Source organism: Geospiza fortis, unplaced genomic scaffold (genome assembly GCF_000277835.1).
Source record: "Geospiza fortis unplaced genomic scaffold, GeoFor_1.0 scaffold138, whole genome shotgun sequence".
NCBI classification, from domain to species: Eukaryota; Metazoa; Chordata; class Aves; order Passeriformes; family Thraupidae; genus Geospiza; species Geospiza fortis.
Genome location: NW_005054307.1, coordinates 613,167 through 636,083, shown reverse-complemented (window position 1 = coordinate 636,083; position 22,917 = coordinate 613,167). Strand labels below are relative to the sequence as shown.

The 22,917-nt window shown below is 36.0% G+C and overlaps 1 protein-coding gene across 3 annotated transcripts in view; it reads right to left on the bottom strand.

Moving 5' to 3' along the window:
- Positions 1–7,720: 7,720 nt before the first annotated feature.
- The window catches only part of SNX13 (sorting nexin 13), a 44,770-nt gene continuing 29,573 nt past the window's right edge, over positions 7,721–22,917 (bottom strand). The window contains exons 17-25 of one of the 3 annotated variants that reach the window (XM_031066771.1): positions 22,088–22,260; positions 19,507–19,614; positions 18,650–18,760; positions 17,177–17,338; positions 15,905–15,976; positions 14,894–15,039; positions 13,049–13,117; positions 11,786–11,898; positions 7,721–11,302 (exon numbers count right to left, since the gene is read on the bottom strand). In XM_031066771.1, the coding sequence (XP_030922631.1) occupies positions 11,055–11,302; positions 11,786–11,898; positions 13,049–13,117; positions 14,894–15,039; positions 15,905–15,976; positions 17,177–17,338; positions 18,650–18,760; positions 19,507–19,614; positions 22,088–22,260 (1,202 nt within the window). In that variant the 3' untranslated portion in view covers positions 7,721–11,054. The remainder of the gene's footprint in view (positions 11,303–11,785; positions 11,899–13,048; positions 13,118–14,893; positions 15,040–15,904; positions 15,977–17,176; positions 17,339–18,649; positions 18,761–19,506; positions 19,615–22,087; positions 22,261–22,917) is intronic. The other 2 variants (XM_031066772.1, XM_031066770.1) reach the window with 2 other exon arrangements.

Below are 22,917 nucleotides of genomic sequence, written 5' to 3'. Positions count from 1 at the left end.
GCAGTATCATTTAACATAGGGACCATACAACTATACAGAACTTTCCCAAATTAAAACGGGAGAAATTGTGAACTGAGAAATAGTCAAAGAATTTATAACAATGATTTTTGTAAAAAAAAAAAATCAGGATGGAAGTATCCTTAGCTAGCAGATTTCAGTGGTAGTCAGAGCTGGTAACAAATTAGCATCTGTACAACAAATTAACAGCCTATTTAATAACATGCACTACAACAAACGCACATGATAATTTTTAGAAACTCAGAGTTGACAGAAGACAAGAAAGATTTGCTCAGGGAGAACAGGGCTGGGCAATTTCCTTCTCTCTTGACCTGGAATGCCAAGATCTACACAAAGAGAAGCTCTGGAGATAACTCTGGCTTCTGTATCTTAAAAATTCATCACCTCTCAGTCTGTCTGTTAATTTTTCCAGACATCTTATTTTTGAAGATAGCTGCTCTGGAGAGGAAGGATTAAGCTATCGTAGCCCGAGGTCCAAGAAATTAAAATTGCTACTTCTCTGAACGTCACTCTGGGACTGCGTTAAACTTTTCTGGGGCTCGGGGGTGGGATGTTGGATTTCTCCAACCCTGCTGTTTTTCATGTGCTTTCACACGGGAGAGGAGAATGCAGCCCTTACACGTGACACACTCAGAGTACAACTGCCAGGCAGCCTACCCTTCTGCAAATGCCATTAGCAAGCTTCCTCTTCAAAAAAACAAACTTAAATCAACATTAGCACCATAATTATTGCAAAGCTGCTGAATGGGCCACTCTGTTACCTAAAGTCCATTTTAATCCCAAAACAACATAGTTAGGATGGGAAAGACTTTTTAAAGGTATTTGAAATATGCATATTCCATTTCAGGTCCAGGGAATCAAGTTACCAGCCTGTAAGTGAGATAAGGCAGCAAGAGAGCACCCAGGTCCTGGATGGCTGTGGGACTTGGGTGATTTGCTCAGCTCAGTCCTCAGGCTAAGCAAAGCCCCCGATAACACCAGCTGGAACGTGTGCCCTGCAGCCCTGGACAGCTGGAAGGAGAAAAGGCTAGTCACAAATTAAATTAAGAGGTGTAATATGGTGTGAGAAGAAAAACAAATTGAGATTGTGAAAACAGGTGCCAACTGACATTTACTCAATACTCAGTCACACTTTCCTTTCTCTCTCTGTGATTAGCAGCTAAGCTGAATTAGGATACATTTCATGCTTCTGTGACCTTCTAGAACCCCCTTACAGAAAAAGAAAAACACCTGTAGCAAGAAAGTTGTTTTTTTTTTCCAAGAGGGTAAAAGTGCCAACTACTGTGAAGTTGGCCTAGCCAAGACTGATACACCAAAGCAAAAATATAGTGGTGTAACCAGTTAAATTCTATTTTTTAATAAAAGAGCATTAAAGACAGGGTTTTAAAGTAGTGATGCCTTTAGTTTTAGCTTTCATATTTTCCAGATTCTGTTCTGCATTAGGATATAAATCTGAACTTCATATAAAATGTTGGCAAGTTCTCTTCACAGTTTAGTCAGACAAATCCTTTTCCAGCCTGAGAACCAAGGACACTGTTGCAGCTTCAGGCTCAAAAAGTGTAAACAACAGCGAATTGAGGAGAGCAATCTGGGAGGATGGGACTTCATAACCTCAAGCTGTAATTGGCAATTAACCCCAGTATGTAAATGGACCAAAACTTATAAAAGTGGGAAAACTCGTAACCTGGAGTCCATCTTGGGTGTAGCCATGGCCGGGCTCTTGTCCTGCCCAAGGTGTTTCCTTTGAAGGCCTTTTTAATAAGCAACTACTTTATTCCTTTAACACTGTCTAGCTTCTGTTCTAGGCATGATGCCTCTCAAGGCATCAGTAGCACCAGGCTGGAAAAGTCATGGATTTATTTATATGCATCATTCAAGTCTATCCTACTAGTTATCACTCAGAGAATAAGCTGAAACCCATAAGCACCATCCTGAAGCTCCTGGGAAGGACTAAAATGAAAAGCAATGGACCAAATTGTTCCCTGCAGAGCCTTGAGTTCTTTCTGTGCCCCTGAAAGCAGAACCATAAATTTGAATAGGGTCAGTCTGGGGCTCCATGAAAGAAAGGCTTTACCTGTGAGGGCGCAAATCACCTCAATGCCACTATACTTGAATGCCATTCCTCTGGTCACACCACACTTTGGAGTGAAAAACTCTTATTCCACTGCCTGGGAAGTGTCTCCTGTTCAGACATGGAGGCTCCCACGGGCTCAGTGCTGAGCCTGGCCCACTCTCAGCTGGAGGACTCTCCAGGTGTTCCTCAAGGCTTCTGCTCAGAGCAGGCTCCACACAAGCTGTTCGTACTGAAATCTCCTTTCCTAAAAGGGAAACTATGGCAGATTTTCACCAAATTGGCCTGCAAGTACATCTCTTGATGACTCAGATGCTAAGGAGATCCCTGACTTTTGGCAGGATAAGGTTAAATAGAAGAGATGCCATATCCAACTGCTAAATCCAGGACAACATCCTTGTACACCCACAGCCCGTGTAATTTCAGAAAAGCCTCTTCTGACACAAAGGATCGGCAGGTCTGTAGGAACAGAGAACTTCAGAAGTGCAGCTTTCAAAGCAGACCTTTCCCTCTTCCCAAAAGCACCAGAATTATGAGAACAAAAGCCTTCAGTGGAGCTTACCTCTGTCTGTGTGAGGCTGTGCCCATCTTGCATCACACCTGGCTGTAGCAAATATTCAGCCCTATCCTGTGGGGCTCAGAAACACAAACCCCTGTGCTCCTCAAACCAAAGTTCAAAGCATGATCCCACTCACAAACAACCCCAAATGTGCTACAATGCACAAAGAACAGAAGTGCTTTGGAAGAAAATACTTCAAATGACATCTTCCACTATGTTTTAAGATTACAGATTTCTGTGCAGTAACATGAAGTTTTGGGACTCTATTAAGGAGAGCAGCATTGAATTAACATTTTTTTCTAAAACCCTCCACAGCTGAACAGATGATGGCAAGCGTGTACCATAAGAACATTTTATGAAAATGTCAGGGGTCTTAGAAATAGTTGACATTCTCTGGCCTTCAGTTTCATGATCTTTATCATAGTAAAATGGTTTTGCTTACTCCTTGCACACCTGCTGTGTGTCAGTTTTCCCCCAGTGGAGCTCCCTTACCACATGCACTGATCACACTGACATACATAACCACTTTATACCAAGCAGATCTCAGGCACTACTGGACCATCACACACTGATAAGAAACAACAGAAATAAAACTCTTTGTGAAGAAAGAGGAATGTAGACCAGGAACATGGCTCAAGGTTAGAATAAATGAGAACAGAGGCCTGGAACTAGCTGCCATGAAGCTTTGGATAAAAATTCATAAATATTTCTGAAGTATTTATTTTCATCGCATACAACCAATTATTCTTATGAAATGTCAGCAGTAAATCAGGCCAGGAGATAAGTTTCTTGAATTTTGAAGCCATAAAGCATAACCAAAACACTGCAGCGAGTGGGAAGGATGGACAAGAGGAAGGGGTATAGATCCAAGAACTTCAGTGCCCGACCTCCTTTTAACCTCTACAGTTCAAGAGTTTCAGCTCCTCTACTCCACTTCTTCTTAACTGAGCTCAGTAACTTTGCTGCCTGCCCACAAGTACCTTGTCACATGCATCATTCAACCCTACATATGCACTGTGCAATCTTCTTCAAAATACATCTGCTTTTAGAAACATACTATCCTGCGCTTGTACTTTACAACAAAACAACTTGAGGAACAGCAACAACAACAAAAATGGTGATTTTTGACGATAGAGTTGAAAAAGAGCAAATTTTAAAAAGTGATTTAGCAGGTTTAATTGTATTTGGAAATATTTTACATTTTTTGTGAGTTTACATTTGTTTAACAAAAAACAGTCTTTCAAACTTATTCCTACACTGAGTAAACAGTTGTTGATGTACCACGTACTGACAATAGTACAAACAATACTAGAATTGTCTGGTTTACTTCAAACATAATTTAATTAAAAAATCAAGAGTAGAATATTTTTAACCTGATGTGTTAGGGTAATACACTGTGGAAGTATGGAAAATCTCAGGTAATTATCCTTGCACAATTTTTATTAAGATCTGTAAATTTAAATTACCTAAAAGATGCAGCAGGCTGTTAAGAACGGAATTTAGCTTGCATGTGGAATTGTTACTAGGAGAGAGAAGATTAATTTACATGAAATTATTCCAGGCCCATAAAAAATAGGCACAGAAACAGAAGTCCTAACAGTGGTTTCTCTCTTATTTAACTTAAGAGGTATGGCCACCATGTAGAACGCAAAATCATTGGTCAAAACATTGCTCACACAGCAATTAATGGATCATACCAAAAAAAAAAAAGGCATTAAGATCGGCATATTATATTTGAATAAAATAAAAAGAATCATTTTCCATTTCCCCATATTTGATTTTAAAACTGCACAGTTCCCCCAAAATGGTCAGGAGGGTGGTACTTAGTTCTTTACTTTGCAACACATAACATACACTTATGTACATATATACAACATAATGCTACATGTTAGACTTCCTTGATTTAGGTTTCCTTCTAAGAATGAACATGAGATTTACTGATTGATAAAAAATATTCAGAAGAAATAAACATTATCTCTGGCAATTCCTAGTGGTGGCACGTAGTCTCTTTTGTCTTTTAACAAAAGAGAAGTATTTTCTAGCTGAGAAAATGTAACTAATTTTGATGTGACCTACCAAAGCAGTTTGCAAAGACTATGCAGTTTATTTGGAGAGTGCTTCCCTTCATCTGTGATAAAAACCTACAAGCAGCTAATGGGAAAGAAAACAAGTACTGCAGGTGTACTAATATTTTTCTGATGTGAAATGCTCAATACAAAATGTGTAAGTCTCAGAAGCACAAATGCACACAATATTAGAGATGCACAAAAAACCAATTATGCCGCAAACTTCAATCAATTTCTAACTTGTATTAACAGTGTAAAAGCTTAAAGTATTGGAATGAGATGTCAATAGAGGTTTTATTTAAGTTTTCAAAATAAATCTGAAGTTGAGAGATATTTCTGACCTACCAATCTTCTGCAGTGCTCTCTTTTCAGATAATTCAATTCTCTCTCAAGTTAATTAACTGAGAATATTGTACTTTACATGTTGTGGTTAAATGAGTACAGAATTTTACTGTTTGTTTTCTAAGAAATGGGTTAATAGACCCACTATGAGAGCCAAATCTTTATCAGCTAGGTAAGCGATCACTTGACATGGCATTGAATAAATAAATAATCAGTAAAAAAGTTTCCAGTTAAACTAATTTTAAGTTATTATTCTTAATAATTAATTGTAATTATTATTTAAAATTCACCTTATTATTGGTTCTTATGGATTTTTTTCAACTGTAGTCCACAATACTAGGACAGAAGTAGTATGACTGTCAAGGCAAGAGTCCACCTACACAAAGAGCCCCCTATCCAGTATTACTACACCCCTTAGGCTCAGGATGACACACCCGCTAGACACCACAATATTCTTGGCAATAGCAATACCATTGACAGAAAGTAAAAAAGGATGGATTTTATAGCAAGTAGAACAGCACAAATGTTTCTGTGTGGTATCACTCAGGGGCTTCAGCAAGTTCTTTCAGTGCTGACAGCCCCATGTGCTGGTTCTACAGAACCCCTGTCGGTTCTACAGATTTCTACAGGCTACACTTCCCTCATGAGCAGAACAGTGAGGCTCCAACCCATTCAGAGGCACTTACCTCCCCACTAGCCTCAGCAACACTTAGAACCCACGTGCAACAAGAAGAAAATTAAAATACTTTTCCTTGAGATCCACAGGAGAACAATGAGTCCATGTTTTCTTTACAAAGTCAGCAAAACTGGTGAATTTCTAAACACATGACATCCCAGTTTCACTTTTGCACTGATACAAGACAAAGAATATTTCATGTAGGTCCTAACCCTTTTTTTCCCCCAGATACCTGTGTTTTTACATTAGACATAAGCAGGTCTCTTTGTTTGTCTGCAGAAATGATGTTTAGGATTAAGGGGAAGCCAGTGTTTTAAATCAACATGGATAACATAAAATTGAGTAAGATGTGAAACCAATTTTTTAAACAGACTATAAGGGAATGCTTTGTATGAAGTTCTTGATAACAAACACATTGCCTTTGATAATCAAATTCCAACTTCACTGTCACACTGAAAAAATAACAAAGCTGTAGGGGAGATGACATCTGCAAAGTTTTGTATTTACCCTAACACAGGCTGGCTATTTTAAGAAAAAAAACAGAAGTGAAAGTTCTGGCTATTCTGTGCAGGGAATTACCAGGTAACTTGCAGAACCATATTCCACATGCTCCAAATAAGAAGAATGTTCCCAATTCAAATAAATTTTATGATCTCTTACCTAAAACTCCCAAAAGTTGCTAACAGAAAAATTTCACCATTATCTTTCAATTTAATTCAGAATTAACATGTTTTCAGAGCTCAAGCTGAGAAAATTTCAGCACAAAAACCTTTAAAGACTACTTTGGACCTGTGTTATGGTGAGAAACAAAAATGCAGCTTTTGAAATCTACGTTCCTTGTTTCCATTTAATATGTCTTGATTGCCAAAAAATTCAATATAATCTTGTTTACTTAAACCCAACCTCAGAATTAATTTGCGGACTAGTCCAATTCTAACGTGCCAAATGAGAATTCCAGTTAGCCCTTGCTGAACCAGGTATCAAATTATTTAACTGACCCATGCAGATTATCCCAAGCCCAACATGCCATAGTAATTCAGAGACATGGCAAATATCTCAAATAACTGGGAAACAGTTACTTGAGCCATGAATACAAAAGTAGTCAAACATATTTTGGGGAGGGACACACATATACTGGTGTACACATTTCAAGTGTTTACTAAAGCTTAGTTTCTTTTGAAATACATAACAAAAGTGGACTAATTGTTTTTATGACATAATTTCCCTTCTTCCAAGGGAAGAATTCCAAATTATGGAATTTGTAGTCATGTTAAGGAAAACTGATGCTGACTACTGAACTCCAAAAAAACTTTAGCAATCACACTACATTAGACATCAAAACCAAAACTAAATAATCTGATAGACTGAAGATTTAAATAAACCACAGACACATATAAGCCTCAGTTAGCAAAGGGCAGATAATTTTAAGATGTTTTCAAAAAATAAGCTTATTATGGAGTGTATTTTTGCCACGAAATTACCCTAGGATAACTGTTTCAACAAATAAGAACTTTGAATCAGCTAGTAAAATTCCTGATGTATGCCTATATCCTGCAGCAAAAGTGGTAAACACTTCACTCAAGGGTCAATGAACTAACATCTCTCTAGCTCAGGACATCTTTTTGATGAATGTGAAGCAGCTGGAATAAACAGGTCAAGGGTAACAACTGTGATCCCATGGTAGACCCAGCTGCTGCAAAAATAAACCCAGGGGGAAAGAGTGACAGATTTTTAAAACCTGCAATATAAACCCCTCTTACATCATACAATCCTATTGTTTCTGCTTCTTTTTAGAACACAGGACTCTGCAAACAGTGGTCAAAAATGAATGTAGAGATTATTTTGTTAGAAGCAAACCCAGTTTATAAAACATTAAAAAAACTTCAAAGAATGCTTGTTTTATTTAAACAGTAATAGTTTTATCTTTAGCAACCTTTCGTACCCGCTATGAGAAAGTTATCTGAAAAATAAATGGAGACTCATACAAATCCTGTTAATACTTTATTAGTGTAATTTTTTAGCTTTCTATTGGACAGAACATAAATGCAAACTCCAAAAAAAATTCAGAGTCCTCTGCCACTCAGTAGAAGTGACCATGGCAGTCCATTTCATGTTCATTCTTTGTTACAGAAACGAGAGGAGGGGGAGGGGAGGGGAAAAGCATCAATAGAACAATTAGGCACACAGCTGACACTTACTGTACAATGATATGCACAAGTAATTTATAACAGCTCTATGAGTTTATGAGATGTGTTCTTCAGATTCTTCCCTTGTAATACATGAGCTTTGCTCAGGAGAGCAAGGATCATTGAGAACAAAGGAATTAACAAAGGAGTAACAAGTAAGACTTTTAAAACAAGTCCTTAAATAAACTAAAGTAACAACAGAATGCAGAATTGTTCACCTGAGAAGACATTTTTAACCTAGACTTCAGAACATTAAAAATTCATTTATTTTACAGCTATTCAAATACACATGCATTAAATGAAAATATTGCACAAAATTAAAATTTAGATTGTGGAATTTATATAGTTTCATTTTGGTACACATTCTGGTAGCACTTAAAATTAACTGTTTAGTTCTAGCAAACACCAGCAGCACAAGCTTGAGGATGAACCAAATGAAAAATTCAATTGCTTATTTTCTCTTAAAAATAATTAAGGCTAAAACAAGTGCATTTGTTGACAGTGGCACTATTTTCAGCGGCCAGTCACAGCACTTAAAGGCCAGAAGATACACCCAGACACTTAAGTGCTGTATATTAACATTCAGTTTTGGAGACTTCCTAGGATATAGGCTGCATGGGTTGACAGCGTGGGTAATTCAAATTGTCGACAGGAAAACCTTTTAAAGAAAGATACATACAAACTTGCTTTAATAAAAAGTGCTCATTTCTGATGGTTCTTGCCAGCCAACAGGCACCACTGAATTAGGAAGCCACATTCTGTAATTAAATACAGAAGACAAAACTTCAATACATATATACGTATGCACACATGCCTATATAAATGTGTGTATAGGTATATGTAATAAATTCATTCAATAAATTCAATAAATTCAAGTAAAATGACTAATAAGTATGGTGTATTACGTTTAGTTCACATTCCTAGAGATATTATTTTATTTTTGTACAGAGATGTACCAGATAACTAAATAATAAAAAAAAAGCCAAATTTGTATATTATCACCATCCTGATGAAATTTTTCATGGTACCTACAGATAGATAAAAGGTTCCACAGATTTGACAAAACAGTATTTGAACTTCTCACTTTCATACTGCTTAACAAATTCAGTAACTTAAAAGACAGATTTAGATTTGGTAGGATTAATGAGATATTTACTGTATCACCAAGAACAACTGCTGAATGATCTTTCATCAGTCAGATATCAGTTATGCATGAGCACCCTGACAGAGGAAGATACAGGCATGTAAACAATAGGAGCTGGCTATGTTGATTACTTCACACAGAACTCAAGAATTTTGTTAAATTTAAAAGCTTTTAACCATCACATTTCCACAGAACCTGCAGAGAGGAAGGGAGAGGGGTTCTTCTATATTTACCAAGTTGTCTTCCTAGGGATTACAAAAGAAAGGGATTTAATTTACAGCATTTAGTTCTGCAATAAAGAAAAAACAAGTGCACTTGAGCCCATGCATACTGTATGAGAATGTTAACAGTACAATATGATCATCATTAAGTAGTATGATAAAAGGCTACATTTCATTAATAGAGTCCATGAGAAAAATTATCTATATAGAAGTGTCAGTCAATTTAACGAGGTCCTTTGAGAGCCTTTTATCTTGTCTCAGAACGCTTTCATCAAAGGTCTATGTTTCTCTCTTGCATAAAAGGACCATTTGCTCCCATTAAGACACAAATTACAAGGATCCTTGGTATCCTTGATCCATAACTGTATTTTACCCTGTGTTTAGTGTTCAGAAAAAAAAGGGACTCTAAAAGATTACCTTCTATTCACTCAAGATAGCACTCAAACAGTCAGGGACTATGAAAAAGAAAACACAAACTGAGATATGCTGTGGCCAAACAGGATTATTCAAATGTTACTGTATTTTTAATCAGACAGAACTTCTTCCATGAAACTAAACAGATGGATGTGGGGCCTTGATGTCAAATTTTTATTAAAATTTTACACTATGCAAAAAATAAAAAAATTATTTAAAAAAATATTGTAGTTTTATTTCCTTTTTATTTTCATATATACACTGAGATGCATTCAGAGATTTCCAAGTGTTTGCATATGACTAATGAAATATTTTACCTGTGAGGAACCAAGTAATTCTAACATTTTTCCATATGAGGCTTACACACGAAAAGGTAAGGAATCTTTCAATTAAGTAGGACATAGCTCTTTCACATCCCAAAAATACTCCAGATTTTAGTGGGGAGTTGTGTGTAAACTGTGTCTTAGTGCAACTTCCTCATCGTCTAACACAGTATCTATCCTCTTCGAAATATATACTCCTTTCCTTCTACAACTACCAGCTTGACTTATGTTCCAATAGACCAATTGAACATAAATATGATGCTCCTTCTCCACTGAAGTTACATGCAAAATGTATGCCAGGTGCTGTAAGAGCAGCATATGGCCTTTAAACGCTACAGAATAATCAGAATAAAGGGTTTGTTTCTACTGCACCTCTGCTTTTACTAAAACTCCCATTAGATATAAGGTTAGTTTAATTTTCAAAATATGAAAGGTGATGCAAATGTGGCATAAAAGCCACCTTACCTCCACTTTTATTCAATAAATGTACTTTTATGATGGGGCTATAGCTATTCTCCCTGCTCCTACCAACCTGTTATTCCACAGACTGCTTTCCTGGTTAATTCAGCCTTTACAGGAATGTTAAGATAGCCCTACAGAGCCTCAACACTTGTAACACCGAACAATACCACCTGACTCTCACACATTGCACTATCTCCCAGTGCCAAAACACCCTTTTCTTCAATTGTATCACCATAGTTGTGCTTTACTTGAACAGTCTGGCACTTTGCATTGCTGGCAAAACATTGACTCAGGAACGGAAGGGATCAGCATTCTGATATACTGGGCCAGTTTTCTTCCCAATGTTGCATGAAGACGCACCAAATCATTTAAGACACACAAACCATTGTGGTCATGGTTGAACTACAAGTGAAGATGAGAAGATCCACAGGTCTTACAGATGCATTAATAATCTAATATGTGACACTAGAAGACTGGTGCAGAAATGACGGCATGTGAGTTTGAAGCCCCAGAGAATCTGCCCAAGTAATTAATCCTGGACAAACAAACACCAGCTTAATGGATTTGAAGTGTCACCTTTTCTGTAGAGAAGGCGCTTGAGTAGAGTGTAGTCTCTGCTTATATCTCTGCATTTGCTTTGACCTTGAATGCAGTTTGTGGAACAGCTCAGGGAACTTATTTTGTGGAAATAAGGTTTCTAGGAATCTCTCCAGAAACACATACACCATTCTCTTATTCAGCTGACTATGCTGGAACATTTCGAAGACCCGAAGAATGCCCTTCCGTGTAGTCTCAGCACCTATGATGTGCTTCAGTTCATCTACAAAAACAGAAGCCACACAGAAGTTTAAGCTAAATTTTGCTTCCATGTTAACAACGAACTTAAACTGAATATTAAGTCTTTCAAACTATGCAGCCCGAAATTTGAGGTAGCAGTGCCTCTACACAACACGACTAAACGAAAAGTTCTCTTACAGAAGAGAGCATTTCTGAAAATGACTTCACTCTTACCCTATACATGTGGAAACCATGTTTGCAAGAAATCGTACTGGTTTGGAATATACCCATTTCAGGCAAAACTTAATCCTCTAGAAACTTAATACTGGGATGGCTCTAAGAGAATTACTGACAGTACACATGAAAATGTCCAATGCTTTAATAATTAGAATTTTTTTTTATTTAAATACAGTTCATATATCAAGATTCCTTTATAGTACTTAAAACAATCAACAAGAATATTGACATTAATTTCAGTAACAATATATCGTACAGATTATTAGGCTTTAATCCCAGACTCACTTACCTGGCATTACCTCCAGCAATTTGGTTTTCCCTGCCACTCTTGTTCTCATTCTAATAGCTTTGTCCCTTCGTGGAACAGTTTCTGCTAAAATACCATTAGGCCAAAAAGCGTCTCTGTAATAAAAGCAAATCTGTCAAAATACATTAACATTTTATCAAGTGAAAAGCTCTTTTAAATCTCTCAAGGTTATCTCATAAAATAAATATAAGAAAGTAATTTGCACAACCTAACACACCCTTCAAATATCAGAAGAGAAAAAGAAAATGAAGAATGATGAAAACGATCAAGAAATCAAAAGCAAGTAGTACAATATACTCAACGTATCAGGAGCTACCATATACTTTTTTAGTTTAGGGATCAGAAGAAATGACATTTTAATAAAACAATGCAAATCAAAACCATTCAAAAACCACATAGTTCTTACATAAAATAGACCTAAGCCTTACTTTTACCAGGCTTTATTGCTACTGAGACTCCAGGTCTATTAATTGCTTCATCAAAATTTTGACACCAGCAGTTAGCTTTTCAACAAGCTAAAGCTGAGAAGAAATAGTTTCAGTGTAGTAAAAAGTCCAATGCAAAAGACATGCCTCTGATAAGCTATTCTGCCTCAGTGAAAGACATTTGCTTTTCTGAATAAAAAGTATGCATTACAGTTTAATCAAAGAATAACAGTACACTTGCAAAGTATGACCCTTTGGAGAATACATTACCCAACTTTGACTTTCACCCCAACAAAAAAAAACCCCAAACTATATGGAAAGAAAAAAAGTGTGTAACACTTCCTCAACACCAATTTAGAAGCCATTAAAACTTTTAGGAAATTGATAGTTTCAAATTCAGACTTCAGTTCCATTGTATCTATCCAAAATGAAACATTATCTCGGAGACAGGGCTCTTTTAGCACTAATTGTTTGCCTTTAAAAGCAAGGTATGTACATGCCTTCATCAAGGTAAACAAAACATTACATCACTAGAGTGATAAATTATAAAATTTCTAAGTATACCTGTACCCTAGCTCCTCTAGATTGGTTGACAAATAAGTTTTTTAGGTAGAGGAGAAAACTTAAAAATAGTTTTTAAGAAATGTCTTTTCCATGTGACAACTGCTTTCTCTCACTTAACATGTGTAAAAAGCAGTGTATGATCCAACTGCATTCTGGAGAATAATAACTTCCTCATGTAAGAAGAGAAGGAAGACATATAGATATTAGACATCAATTGGTGACTGCTTTGATTTAACATCTGTGATAAAAGACATACCTGAAGCGTTTCACTGCATCTGCTACTTGTTCAGGAGATGTCATCCAATCAACGTGATCAACTATTTTTCTAAAACCAAAGCAACAAGTCTCTTGTTTAATTTTTAAAGCAGACAACCCATAAGTGAAGCATTTTAATGAGCATTCTAAGGAAAACAAAGTATAATTTTAACTTTCTCCAACTCTGTAAGTAGGTTCTATAATACTGCACAATAGGAAGGCAAACACTGATTCTCAGGATAGAAATCTAAGCTCACTGATCACTCCCTAAAGCTAAACTTTTTTCTTTTTGGATAAATATACGATAATGAAGTTGGCTGCAAAGCTGCTGTTGCATCTCCCATCAGCATTAGATAACTGGTTTGCTTGTAGAGCACTCCACGTTCTTCATGGAGTACTCTTATTCTGCTTCTGTAAGCAAAGGACCTACTCAGAATCTCAAAATACAATGAGACGCAATGTGTGCAGTTACTTCACAATACTTAACAGGAAATACAGACTGATAATTCATCAGGCCTTCATTCACCAACCTATACACACAGCTCTATATCCAAATCTAGGATGCTTACAGAAATGATACATGCATCTGTGGATCACCACAATCCCAGGACTGTTTCCCTAACCACAACTTGAATTTAGTTTTCTAAGAAACAGAAAAAGATGATTTTTCTGCAGAATGCTAATAAATCCCAAGAACCTGCCAGGACAAGGTATGACTGCTGACCAGATGAAGTCATAAGTATCTGAAATGGTTCTAAATGCAGAAGCAAACTAGTACGACACTACAGACATCTCTGCAATAAGGAAGTAGCAGCCTGTGCAGAAACTGTTGCTTATACTACAATCTGGAAACAGCAAAAAGCATTCAGAGTTGTTCAACAGGGCAGTATGTTCTTGGAAGTACAGTTCTCAAGACAGTTTGCAACTGGCCATAAGGAATTACTTGAGAAAAACCCTGTGTTATTTTACCACATAGGTAACTCATTACTGCTACCACAAGTCTGTATGTTTAACAGTGATGATGAAAACATCACAAATATAATTGTGAAGGGTAAAAAGAAAAGACACAGTGAGGAATGTCCTGAAAAAAAGTAATAGGAAGGTATTTCTCACCATCTAGAAATAAAATTTTTGATTCACAGTACTAAAGCAAAAGTAACAATGCAGTTCCAAACCTGTACCTAGAATTTGTTGCTGTTTACATTTACTCAAGTTTCAGAAACAAATTATTAGTAGGCAAGCCTGGAAACTGTATATTTCTAGTTGAGGGCAAGAAACATTACTTAATTAGCATCATTAACTGTCTTTGCATTTGCATGAGTAAGTGTACACATGAAGTACAAAGAACATGGAGTGGCCAAAACAGACCCCATAGGAGTCCTTTTGCTTTCCCACTTCCATCTTTTAAATGTGAGAGCAAAAACTTAACACAGGAACTCAGTATAGTTCACATAATTTGAAAGTGCTAGTGTATCATTTGTGGCATGAAAGAGATGTAAGCAGAAATAGTGCAGAAAGTAATAAATAATATGAATAAAAAAAGGAATAGTGGTAAAACAGGGCAAAAAGAATAAATATTAGGTTACATTCACAGAAATGTGAACTCGTACATGTGAAATCTCTTTTGTAAATTCTCTGGCATGTGAGAGTTACTGGAATTTTTCTTTCAATAATGCTTTGTGTTTATCTCAATTTTATACCACATTTGCACTTAGTTTATTGATTTTCTTCGAGGAGGAATGCATGCAGATTTAAAGCACAATAATTTAGTATTACCAAGAAGGATGTATAGACAGATACTATACATTCTCACATACATGATTGCTCTATATAAGAAAAGCAGTACCTATTAATTGTGTCACCATATGTTGCTCTAATAAGTTGCTGGAGCAGATTTTTTATATTTCTTCTTAACCACTGATTTCTCTCCTTTAAATCAAAGACTTCATCCATAAGTAGGAGCATTACTCTCAGCGGAATATTGTCATCCACCTGATCACCAAGTAAAAGAATAAACAATAAACTTTTATTTCAGTTCAAGAAAGCTAAAGTTTTAGAAGCTACTTTAGCTGTCAAACACTTCAGTATAAGCACAACAACGACAAACACTTTACTCTGTATTTTACCGTAATATGAAATCTTCCCTAAATCTTCTATAACATCATAGTAGCAAACAAGGACAGAAAATTAAATATAAAACCAGATACACTGTATTTTTAAAATATGACAAGAAGCAGCTATTTCAAAAGTCAACAGTTATTACAGAAGTTGAATAAAATTAATACATGTAAGTGTGTCCTAAAGAGAGACCTCATCCATGACCTCTTCCTGGTTGCTGTGCTTCCAGCTGCCTTACACAGAAACTCAGGAAGGAGATTTTCTTGGGCACCATTTTCTTATGGATGCTAAAAACAGTGACATTTCACTGCAATTAACTGCTTTTTACATAGACATCATTGTAACCTGCATGACTATCCTGTGCTTTTATGCTTGAAGATTAAGAAAAGGATTATAATTTTACTTTTTTAGTAGATTATGTTACACAGATTGGCCTATAAAAAACATGTTGGTGGGAGAAGAGAAAAACGCCAAAAAAAAATGAAACCCCCAGCCATAAAACACAGAAACAATAGCACATGCACTCTTCACAGTTATTCCAATGTTGTGCAAACCATTACAGTGCTAGCAAAAATATTAATTTTAAAAGGAAGTATACAGATTTCTTTTTAAAAAGCTTAGAACTGCTTTGAAGTGCCTGGTATAGTGTCAGAAAAGAAGTGTAACTCAATGCAGAATAAGTAACTCTTTTATTTGGTTTTAGAGGTGTCAACTTTGAAAGGACAAATGTCAGACTCACGTTGTCATCAATTGGTGCTGCAACACGGCAATGGTCAGGATCTGAATAGGTTTTCTGCATCAGAGGTGGCACCTACAATAAAAAAGGCTGTTAATTAAAGAAAAAAATACTTTCGAGTATGAACAAATCAGAAAAAAATTTCATAAGCAGTCTGGTTATGAAAATATAAAACAACAACATTTGGTCAAAAGTAACTGCAAACTAATATATACATAGCTGTGGATAAATACACAGCAGCTCCTTCACCTTCCAAAACCAAAAATCAAATCTGTATACATTTCCGTATACCTACCAAAATTATCAATATCTTTAAGACATTCACATCTAATTTGTCAAGTGCCTAGTGCTACAAGTGAAAAATACTTGAAAACTCTTATAAAAAACTGATATTTCTTTTGATATTTCTTCCTTATCTTAACTCCTGCCTAGTCACAGGCTTCCCAGTGAGTACAGCTGCAACTATATTGCTAGTCACACACCAGGGAAGTTACTAGCAATGATCAAGTCCAGAGACAGTCATTTTGCCCTGCAAGTAATTAGGAAACCTCACATATCTCCCCAGGCCCCAGTTTATTATTCCCTTTCATGATTTAAGGATTAATTCACCCATTTCAGTTGCTGTTCTACATCTGCCATATACAGCACAAAATGGAACAACCCCTGACCACGGACCTTACAGCTACACACAGAAAGGGGAAGACCAGAGAAACAAAGGGAAGATGAACGTGTTCTGAACAGAACTATTTTCATAGGACGTCCAAATTGCATATCATGCTACCATTCCTCACCTCTAAAGTATTATATCTTATGAATGTAAGAGATGAGGGAAGATGGCAGTAAAGACAGAAAAAAACCTTAATTTAAACCAGAATTCAGCAAGGAATAAGCAGAAAAGAGGCTATCTCCTTCTTCTAAGTTTCAAAATATATGGGTTTTTTCCCCTAACAAAAACAGCAGATGCAGGAAATTAGCTGACTGAGAATGGTTAGTTAAAAAATAAGCCATGAATCTCATGTTCTTCTCGAGTTACTTCACTGAACTAAGTGGAGAACTGTAACAATCTGTAGATGCCATCTTAAAACACATTACTTAATTGCAAAGACTTCCATTTTTGCAGTAAAATCACCGCTGAACCTTATTAAAAGGTGCAGGTACAAAACAGATTGGTCTTCTGTTTAATGACTTGACTTCTATATAACATAAGTTTCAGCGAGCCAATAGTGACTCTTCTGTTAATTTACTAGTATGTATTAACCACCAGTATTTTCTTACCTTGAAAAATGATTGCTTTATGTCTTGTCCCAATCTCTCTGACATTTTACCCATGTTGTCTGACATTTTAGTCATTCCCTCTGCCAGGCTGTCAGGGATAGACTTGACTGCATTTGATACGTTTCTCATAGAGTTACGCAGTGGATTTACAAACGTGTCCATCTGAAGGGGAAGATGTTTAACCAGAATTGTATAATCTATGAGGACACCAGCATATTAATAAACTATGAGAAACATGGCACAGAGAACAATAACATAATAGTTGTTCTTACAACTCAAATTATTTAACTTCATTACAGAATGCGGAATACAGCTTTAATTTTACTTCCATTTATATTTCTCATTTGTTACAGCCCTACTGCAGCTATTTACATCTTTCAACAGATGTTTTCCTGAGTCATTTTCATTTCCCATCCCTTGGCTTTTCTTAGCTTAAATTTATTTTCCTTTTCTTCTCCATTCAATACCATTCCTCCCTTCCAAGCTTTCTACTTCCAGATGTTTCAATTCTGCTTTCAACTCTTCATCTTTGCAACATGCCTATTTTAAACAGCACTGCAATAGTAGTGTATCATGGCAAGTATAATTAAAAACATAAAGTGGATTCACAGGCACCGTTACAATTTTTCTTTTGGTACATACTCTGAATCCAGTCCAAACAGAAGCACAAATACCAGAGTGATGCCCTTTAAAAAGTTATGTGTATAAAGAATCTTGTAAGCCAGAAAACACATCTGAGTCATTATAGAAACCTTGATAAATATTTAACTATTTCACTGTTAATTATTTAAGGAATATAGGCAGGACAGTAACTTGAGGTGACAATAGAGTTGCAGATGATTTTTGTATCTAAATTGCTAAAACTTTAGAAATGGCTACATTTGCAAAGCAGATGCTCACACAAACTGGTCAACTGAACAAAGAACCACTTGTCTGAAGACAGTTCTGGTGGCTTAACAAAAAGGATGTAGAGCCCAGAGCCCTGAATTTGACCAATGACTCTGGATGGTTGCACCTAAATACATAACAGGTGCTTTTGAAGGGAAATGCGTATTGTGTTTTGGGCTGAAGAGTGGAAAGCATGGTAATAGCAGCAAATACAGAATAAAGAACTGAAAAAAGAAATCAGAAGGAACAAGATCATTAAAAAAAAATCACAGATGTTTGACAGAAAGCAACTTGCACACACACACTTTTAGACCAGTAGAGAAGTCTCAGTGCAATTTACTGTGTCCAGTTTCAAAAGTTAATTTTCTTGTCATACAAACAGATTTACCTATTATAAAAAATGGTAATTTTTTGGTTCTGCATGTCCTCAGATACTTTGCCACTGAAAGTTTTCAAGCAAGTCTCATTTGCAAGATTTTCAAAGTGCTGTATCGCTCTTTCATATCAGTTCAGCGTGTCTGCTTAATGCAATCATTGCATGAATGAATGCTCTAAAGTTCCTTTGACTGTACAAAACATTCTTACCTTCCGTGCAAAATCTCCCTTCCCTTTGCTGTAGGCTTTATTCTCCAGGAAGTCATACACATAATGGGCTAAAGCTGGAGAAGCTTTCATCATTTCAGGATTTAACAAGAGCTGATAAAATAATTTTAAAAAGTTATTTTAGTACATAATTAACAAAACACAATCAAAGACATCACATGTAGCAATGTATATTTTCATTCCTAAATTTTATTCCAACATTACACTAGTCTCAAGATAGAAACAATGGGCTTCTTAGTACTTACCATAATTTTAACCACCATGGTAATTATAGCATCTCACAGAAAAATATACACCTCTATCATCAAACAGTGATTTCACAGTGTTTTACTCATCTTCATTATTTACTGTTAACATGTTCATTGACTTGGTCCACAAATTTTAGTGCTAAATGACCAGGAAGTCCCTATGAAGGAAGACAACTGAATTTTTTTGTTTGGGCTGATATAGGCCTTATCTGAACAGAGGAACTGTGTGATTTGCTACAGTGCTGGAGTGGGTGCCACAGAAATCCTTACACAGCAGCACATGAGAAAGTCACCACAAACATGTCAGCAGGAGAAGGTCAATGGCATAAAGCTCAAAACCAACATATCCAGAACCTCATCAGCTCAGAAAAGCTGTGACAGAACTGGCTGAGAATAAACCAAAACACCAAACAAAATGCAAACTTATGAGATAGTATCAAGTTCTTACGGTATATTATTTAGTTTTGTGTACCAACTACAACACAACTTTTTCTTTTTTTTTTTTTCCAAAAGAAAAAAAACACAAAGACAAGCCACCTCTGAAAAAACCATTCCAAGCACAGAGCTAGAAAAACCCCAGTAACAGCTTACCTGCAAATAAGCATTTAAGTCTTTTTTCCTCTTTTCCAAAAACTCTCTGTCCATGTTGTTAAATGTTTTTTTGCCAGGAAGTTTTAGTATATTTGCAAGGTTTTCAAACTAGAAAAAAAGAGAAGATTTTTTTCCTGTTTTCAAGAGTTTCAAGTCTTCATATAAGGACACTCTATCCACCTATTCTTATACATCATCTAACACCTGACAAAAAGAATTCTGCATCATGCCTGGAACTGAGAATTCTTAGAGAAGCTAAAGAGAGAGGTATGCTGTCAATAAAAAATGCATGAAAATTCCCAGGAGACTATCAAGGGTAAAATTTAATTTCTTGTGAAACTCTCTTTTGAAGTACACTTTTGAAATACAAACAAATAGAGTGTGCAAAAGGCTTAGGCCTGCTCAAAATTTACCATTATTATTATCTGGAATGAAGTTACTACGATTATAAGACTATATAAAGAGTAAGGATATTCAAGAGAACTTGTAAATCTTTCTAAAATCTCCCTCCTTTCCTATCCTGATCAAGCCTATCAAGGAAATAATTAAGCTTTTCTCCCTGGAGAGATCGCAGCACACAGTTTACACACAGGTTATCACAATTTGCTCTAGATGTCATGATCTGTGCCTTTTCTCCAGGTAATGAGAGTGATTGGCACTGTACTCTTTGACACTGTATATGGTTGACATACATCCTGATCTAGTTTTGTAGGAAGAATGGCGGTCCCAGGGAAGGAGAAGGGGAAGAAGAGGCCCTAACACTTAATAAGGCTGAATATATTTGGTAAAATGCACAAAAAATTTAAAAATGACAAGAATAAAATTTGAAGAATTAGAATGAATGGACTATCCCCATACAGAATGCACACTTTCTGTAAATAATATCCTTAAGGTGGTAAAGAGAGAAACATACAGTATTCTAGGCTTTAAGAAACAATCTGGAAATGGTTGCATCCTTTTCCTCTCTACAAAAGTCCACAACATTACAGGCTTAAAGAAATTCATTCCATCCAGTCCCTGCAAGATCTGTTCTTGCATCATTAAACTTCGGAAGGTCACAAAGCTCATATAAAACTTATAGTCTGCAGGAAGCACCAAAGAACACCACTTTACAACTTTAGAAACCCCATTCCCTTGCAAGCAGGTCATATGGGAAAATAACTGAACAGAAGATGGTCTAGTTTTCATTTGGACTCTTATATCTAACCAGAAGCAATATAAGCAACTAACAGCCTCTATTTTAAATATAGCCATCTACTTCAAATGGTATTTATTACATGACTCACTAAAGGAACTGGTGTGAATCTATCCAGTGGTCTAAGGAAAAACCCTTAGATACTTTCAACTGCTAACTTCAATTCCATTTTATATCAACTATCTATTTGCTCTGGGAAAAAGTCCCTGATCTTCTTACTAATTTTAAATCAATGATTCTAACTTTTACCCTTCATATGTCAATAAAAATGTCTTAGACAAGCACACAAGACGGCAAGAATGTCTATTTTCTTGTCAAGACTAAGCAAAACTGTTGGGAACCTCTGAGATGCCACAGTGAATCACAGAAATCTGTTTACTATTTGCAATCTTAGTGCTCTAGCTTAACATTACTTTTTGCAATCTTAGTGCTCTAGGTTAACATTTCTATCACTGTAAATTCAATCAGACTTAGCAACCAGAACATCTTTGCATTTGCTATTTATTTCTACTCATTTGAAGTTATGTTAGTTTTAAGTGATTGTCCCGTATCAGCAGAATGTTAATTCACTCTAAGATCCAGGATTCTTCAAAACACTGAATTAATTTAAGAAAATCAATTTGAAGGAGTACAAAAATCGGTATTTCAAATTTATTGACAGCACACTAAGACTATCAGAAATTCAAAGGAAAGTCAGAATTCATTTCTAATTAATCCAAGTATTCAACACGTTTGCTTTTTTAATAAAGCCTTTTCAATTTTTATTACTGCTGTAACTTTAAAATGCTAACTTACCTGCACACAATTTGTTCTCTATGACTCTCAATTAATAACAGAGTAAAGGGATATAATCTGACACTTCTGACTAGTTCAAAGGTTATGCAGTTAAATCTGACTTCTCCAAAGGCTTGGTTTAAAAGCACTTCAGCCTCCTTTTAAAAGCACCGTGTTTTCATCCTTTTTTCATGTCAGTAGGTTCTACTTTGTACCAGATGGTGAATTACAACTCTCTATTTCTTCCTTCTTTCATTTTAGGAGGGTTAAGAGTCTGAGAATACAAGTACAGCAGTAAAAGGCAGATTGCTAGTAGTATAGTGAAGTGCTACCAGCTCTCCCTTTTGTGACCCCACCAATTCTTAACATTCACCTAAAACCTAAATACCTATTTCCCAACCTCAGTTTTTATTTCTTAATCTCTGACAAATATGATTAACTCTCTTGGAGACCAACAGCACTTCCATACAAAGATTTAAAGTAAAATTAAGCCGTATGAGAAGAGGGGGAGACTTTCTAAGTTCCATTTTGTTTTCAAAGAGCAATCATACAGTCACCAATTACTAAACTGCAGAAAAGTGCACCTGTAAAGGTTTCCATGAGATGGGTTACCTGCTCAGTGATCCTCATGTGGAAGTCATGGAAGTCGCTGTAGCGCCGGTATGTCTTCCACATCTCCTCGCTGTTTGCATTTCGCCGGTGGACGGTGATGGCGTACAGGGCGTACGTCTTGCCATGGTCATTACACACTCCTGCCACAGCATATGGGTCAGAGTCAGCATAGACTAGCAGTTTTAAAAACAAAAATAAAAAGGGAACAAACAGAAAGAAGGAAGACGAAAGGACACAAATGTGAAGTGAAAAAATGTCTGGAATGACAGACTTAAAAGACAAAAATGGACATGCAAGCAGAAGACTAAACTATCCCTTTAGCTTAAACATTGCACAGTACCCTCTAAACTTAATATAAGTTTAAATAAACTTAAACTTAAATAGAGATTAGGCAGCTTTAAAGTTAGACAGGTTTCAATGACATGCAAAACATAAAAAGAAAATATTTCAACTTTTAAACAGTAAATAGAACTTTAAAAAAAGATATTTTAACCTAAAGAACTTGAGAGTGAAAGACAACTGTGAAACCAGAAGAAATTCCAGTCTAATCACATTGCAAGAGTCTGCCCATCAGAAAAGCCTATAAATACAAGACAATGATTGCAAGCTGCAAGCATTCAGTTTTGTTATTGGCATCAGGAGTTTGTTATTAACTCAGCTATTAACTCTAGGATAAAAACATTCCCCATGCTATTTTAGTCAACTACATATACAGACGTGTGTACATATATATGTAATGCATTCTCTGTGTGCGCACACACACATTGTATGGAAAAGTCAGTTCATAAATAAAAAGAACACATATAGCTATCTGAAATAGAAGCAAACAT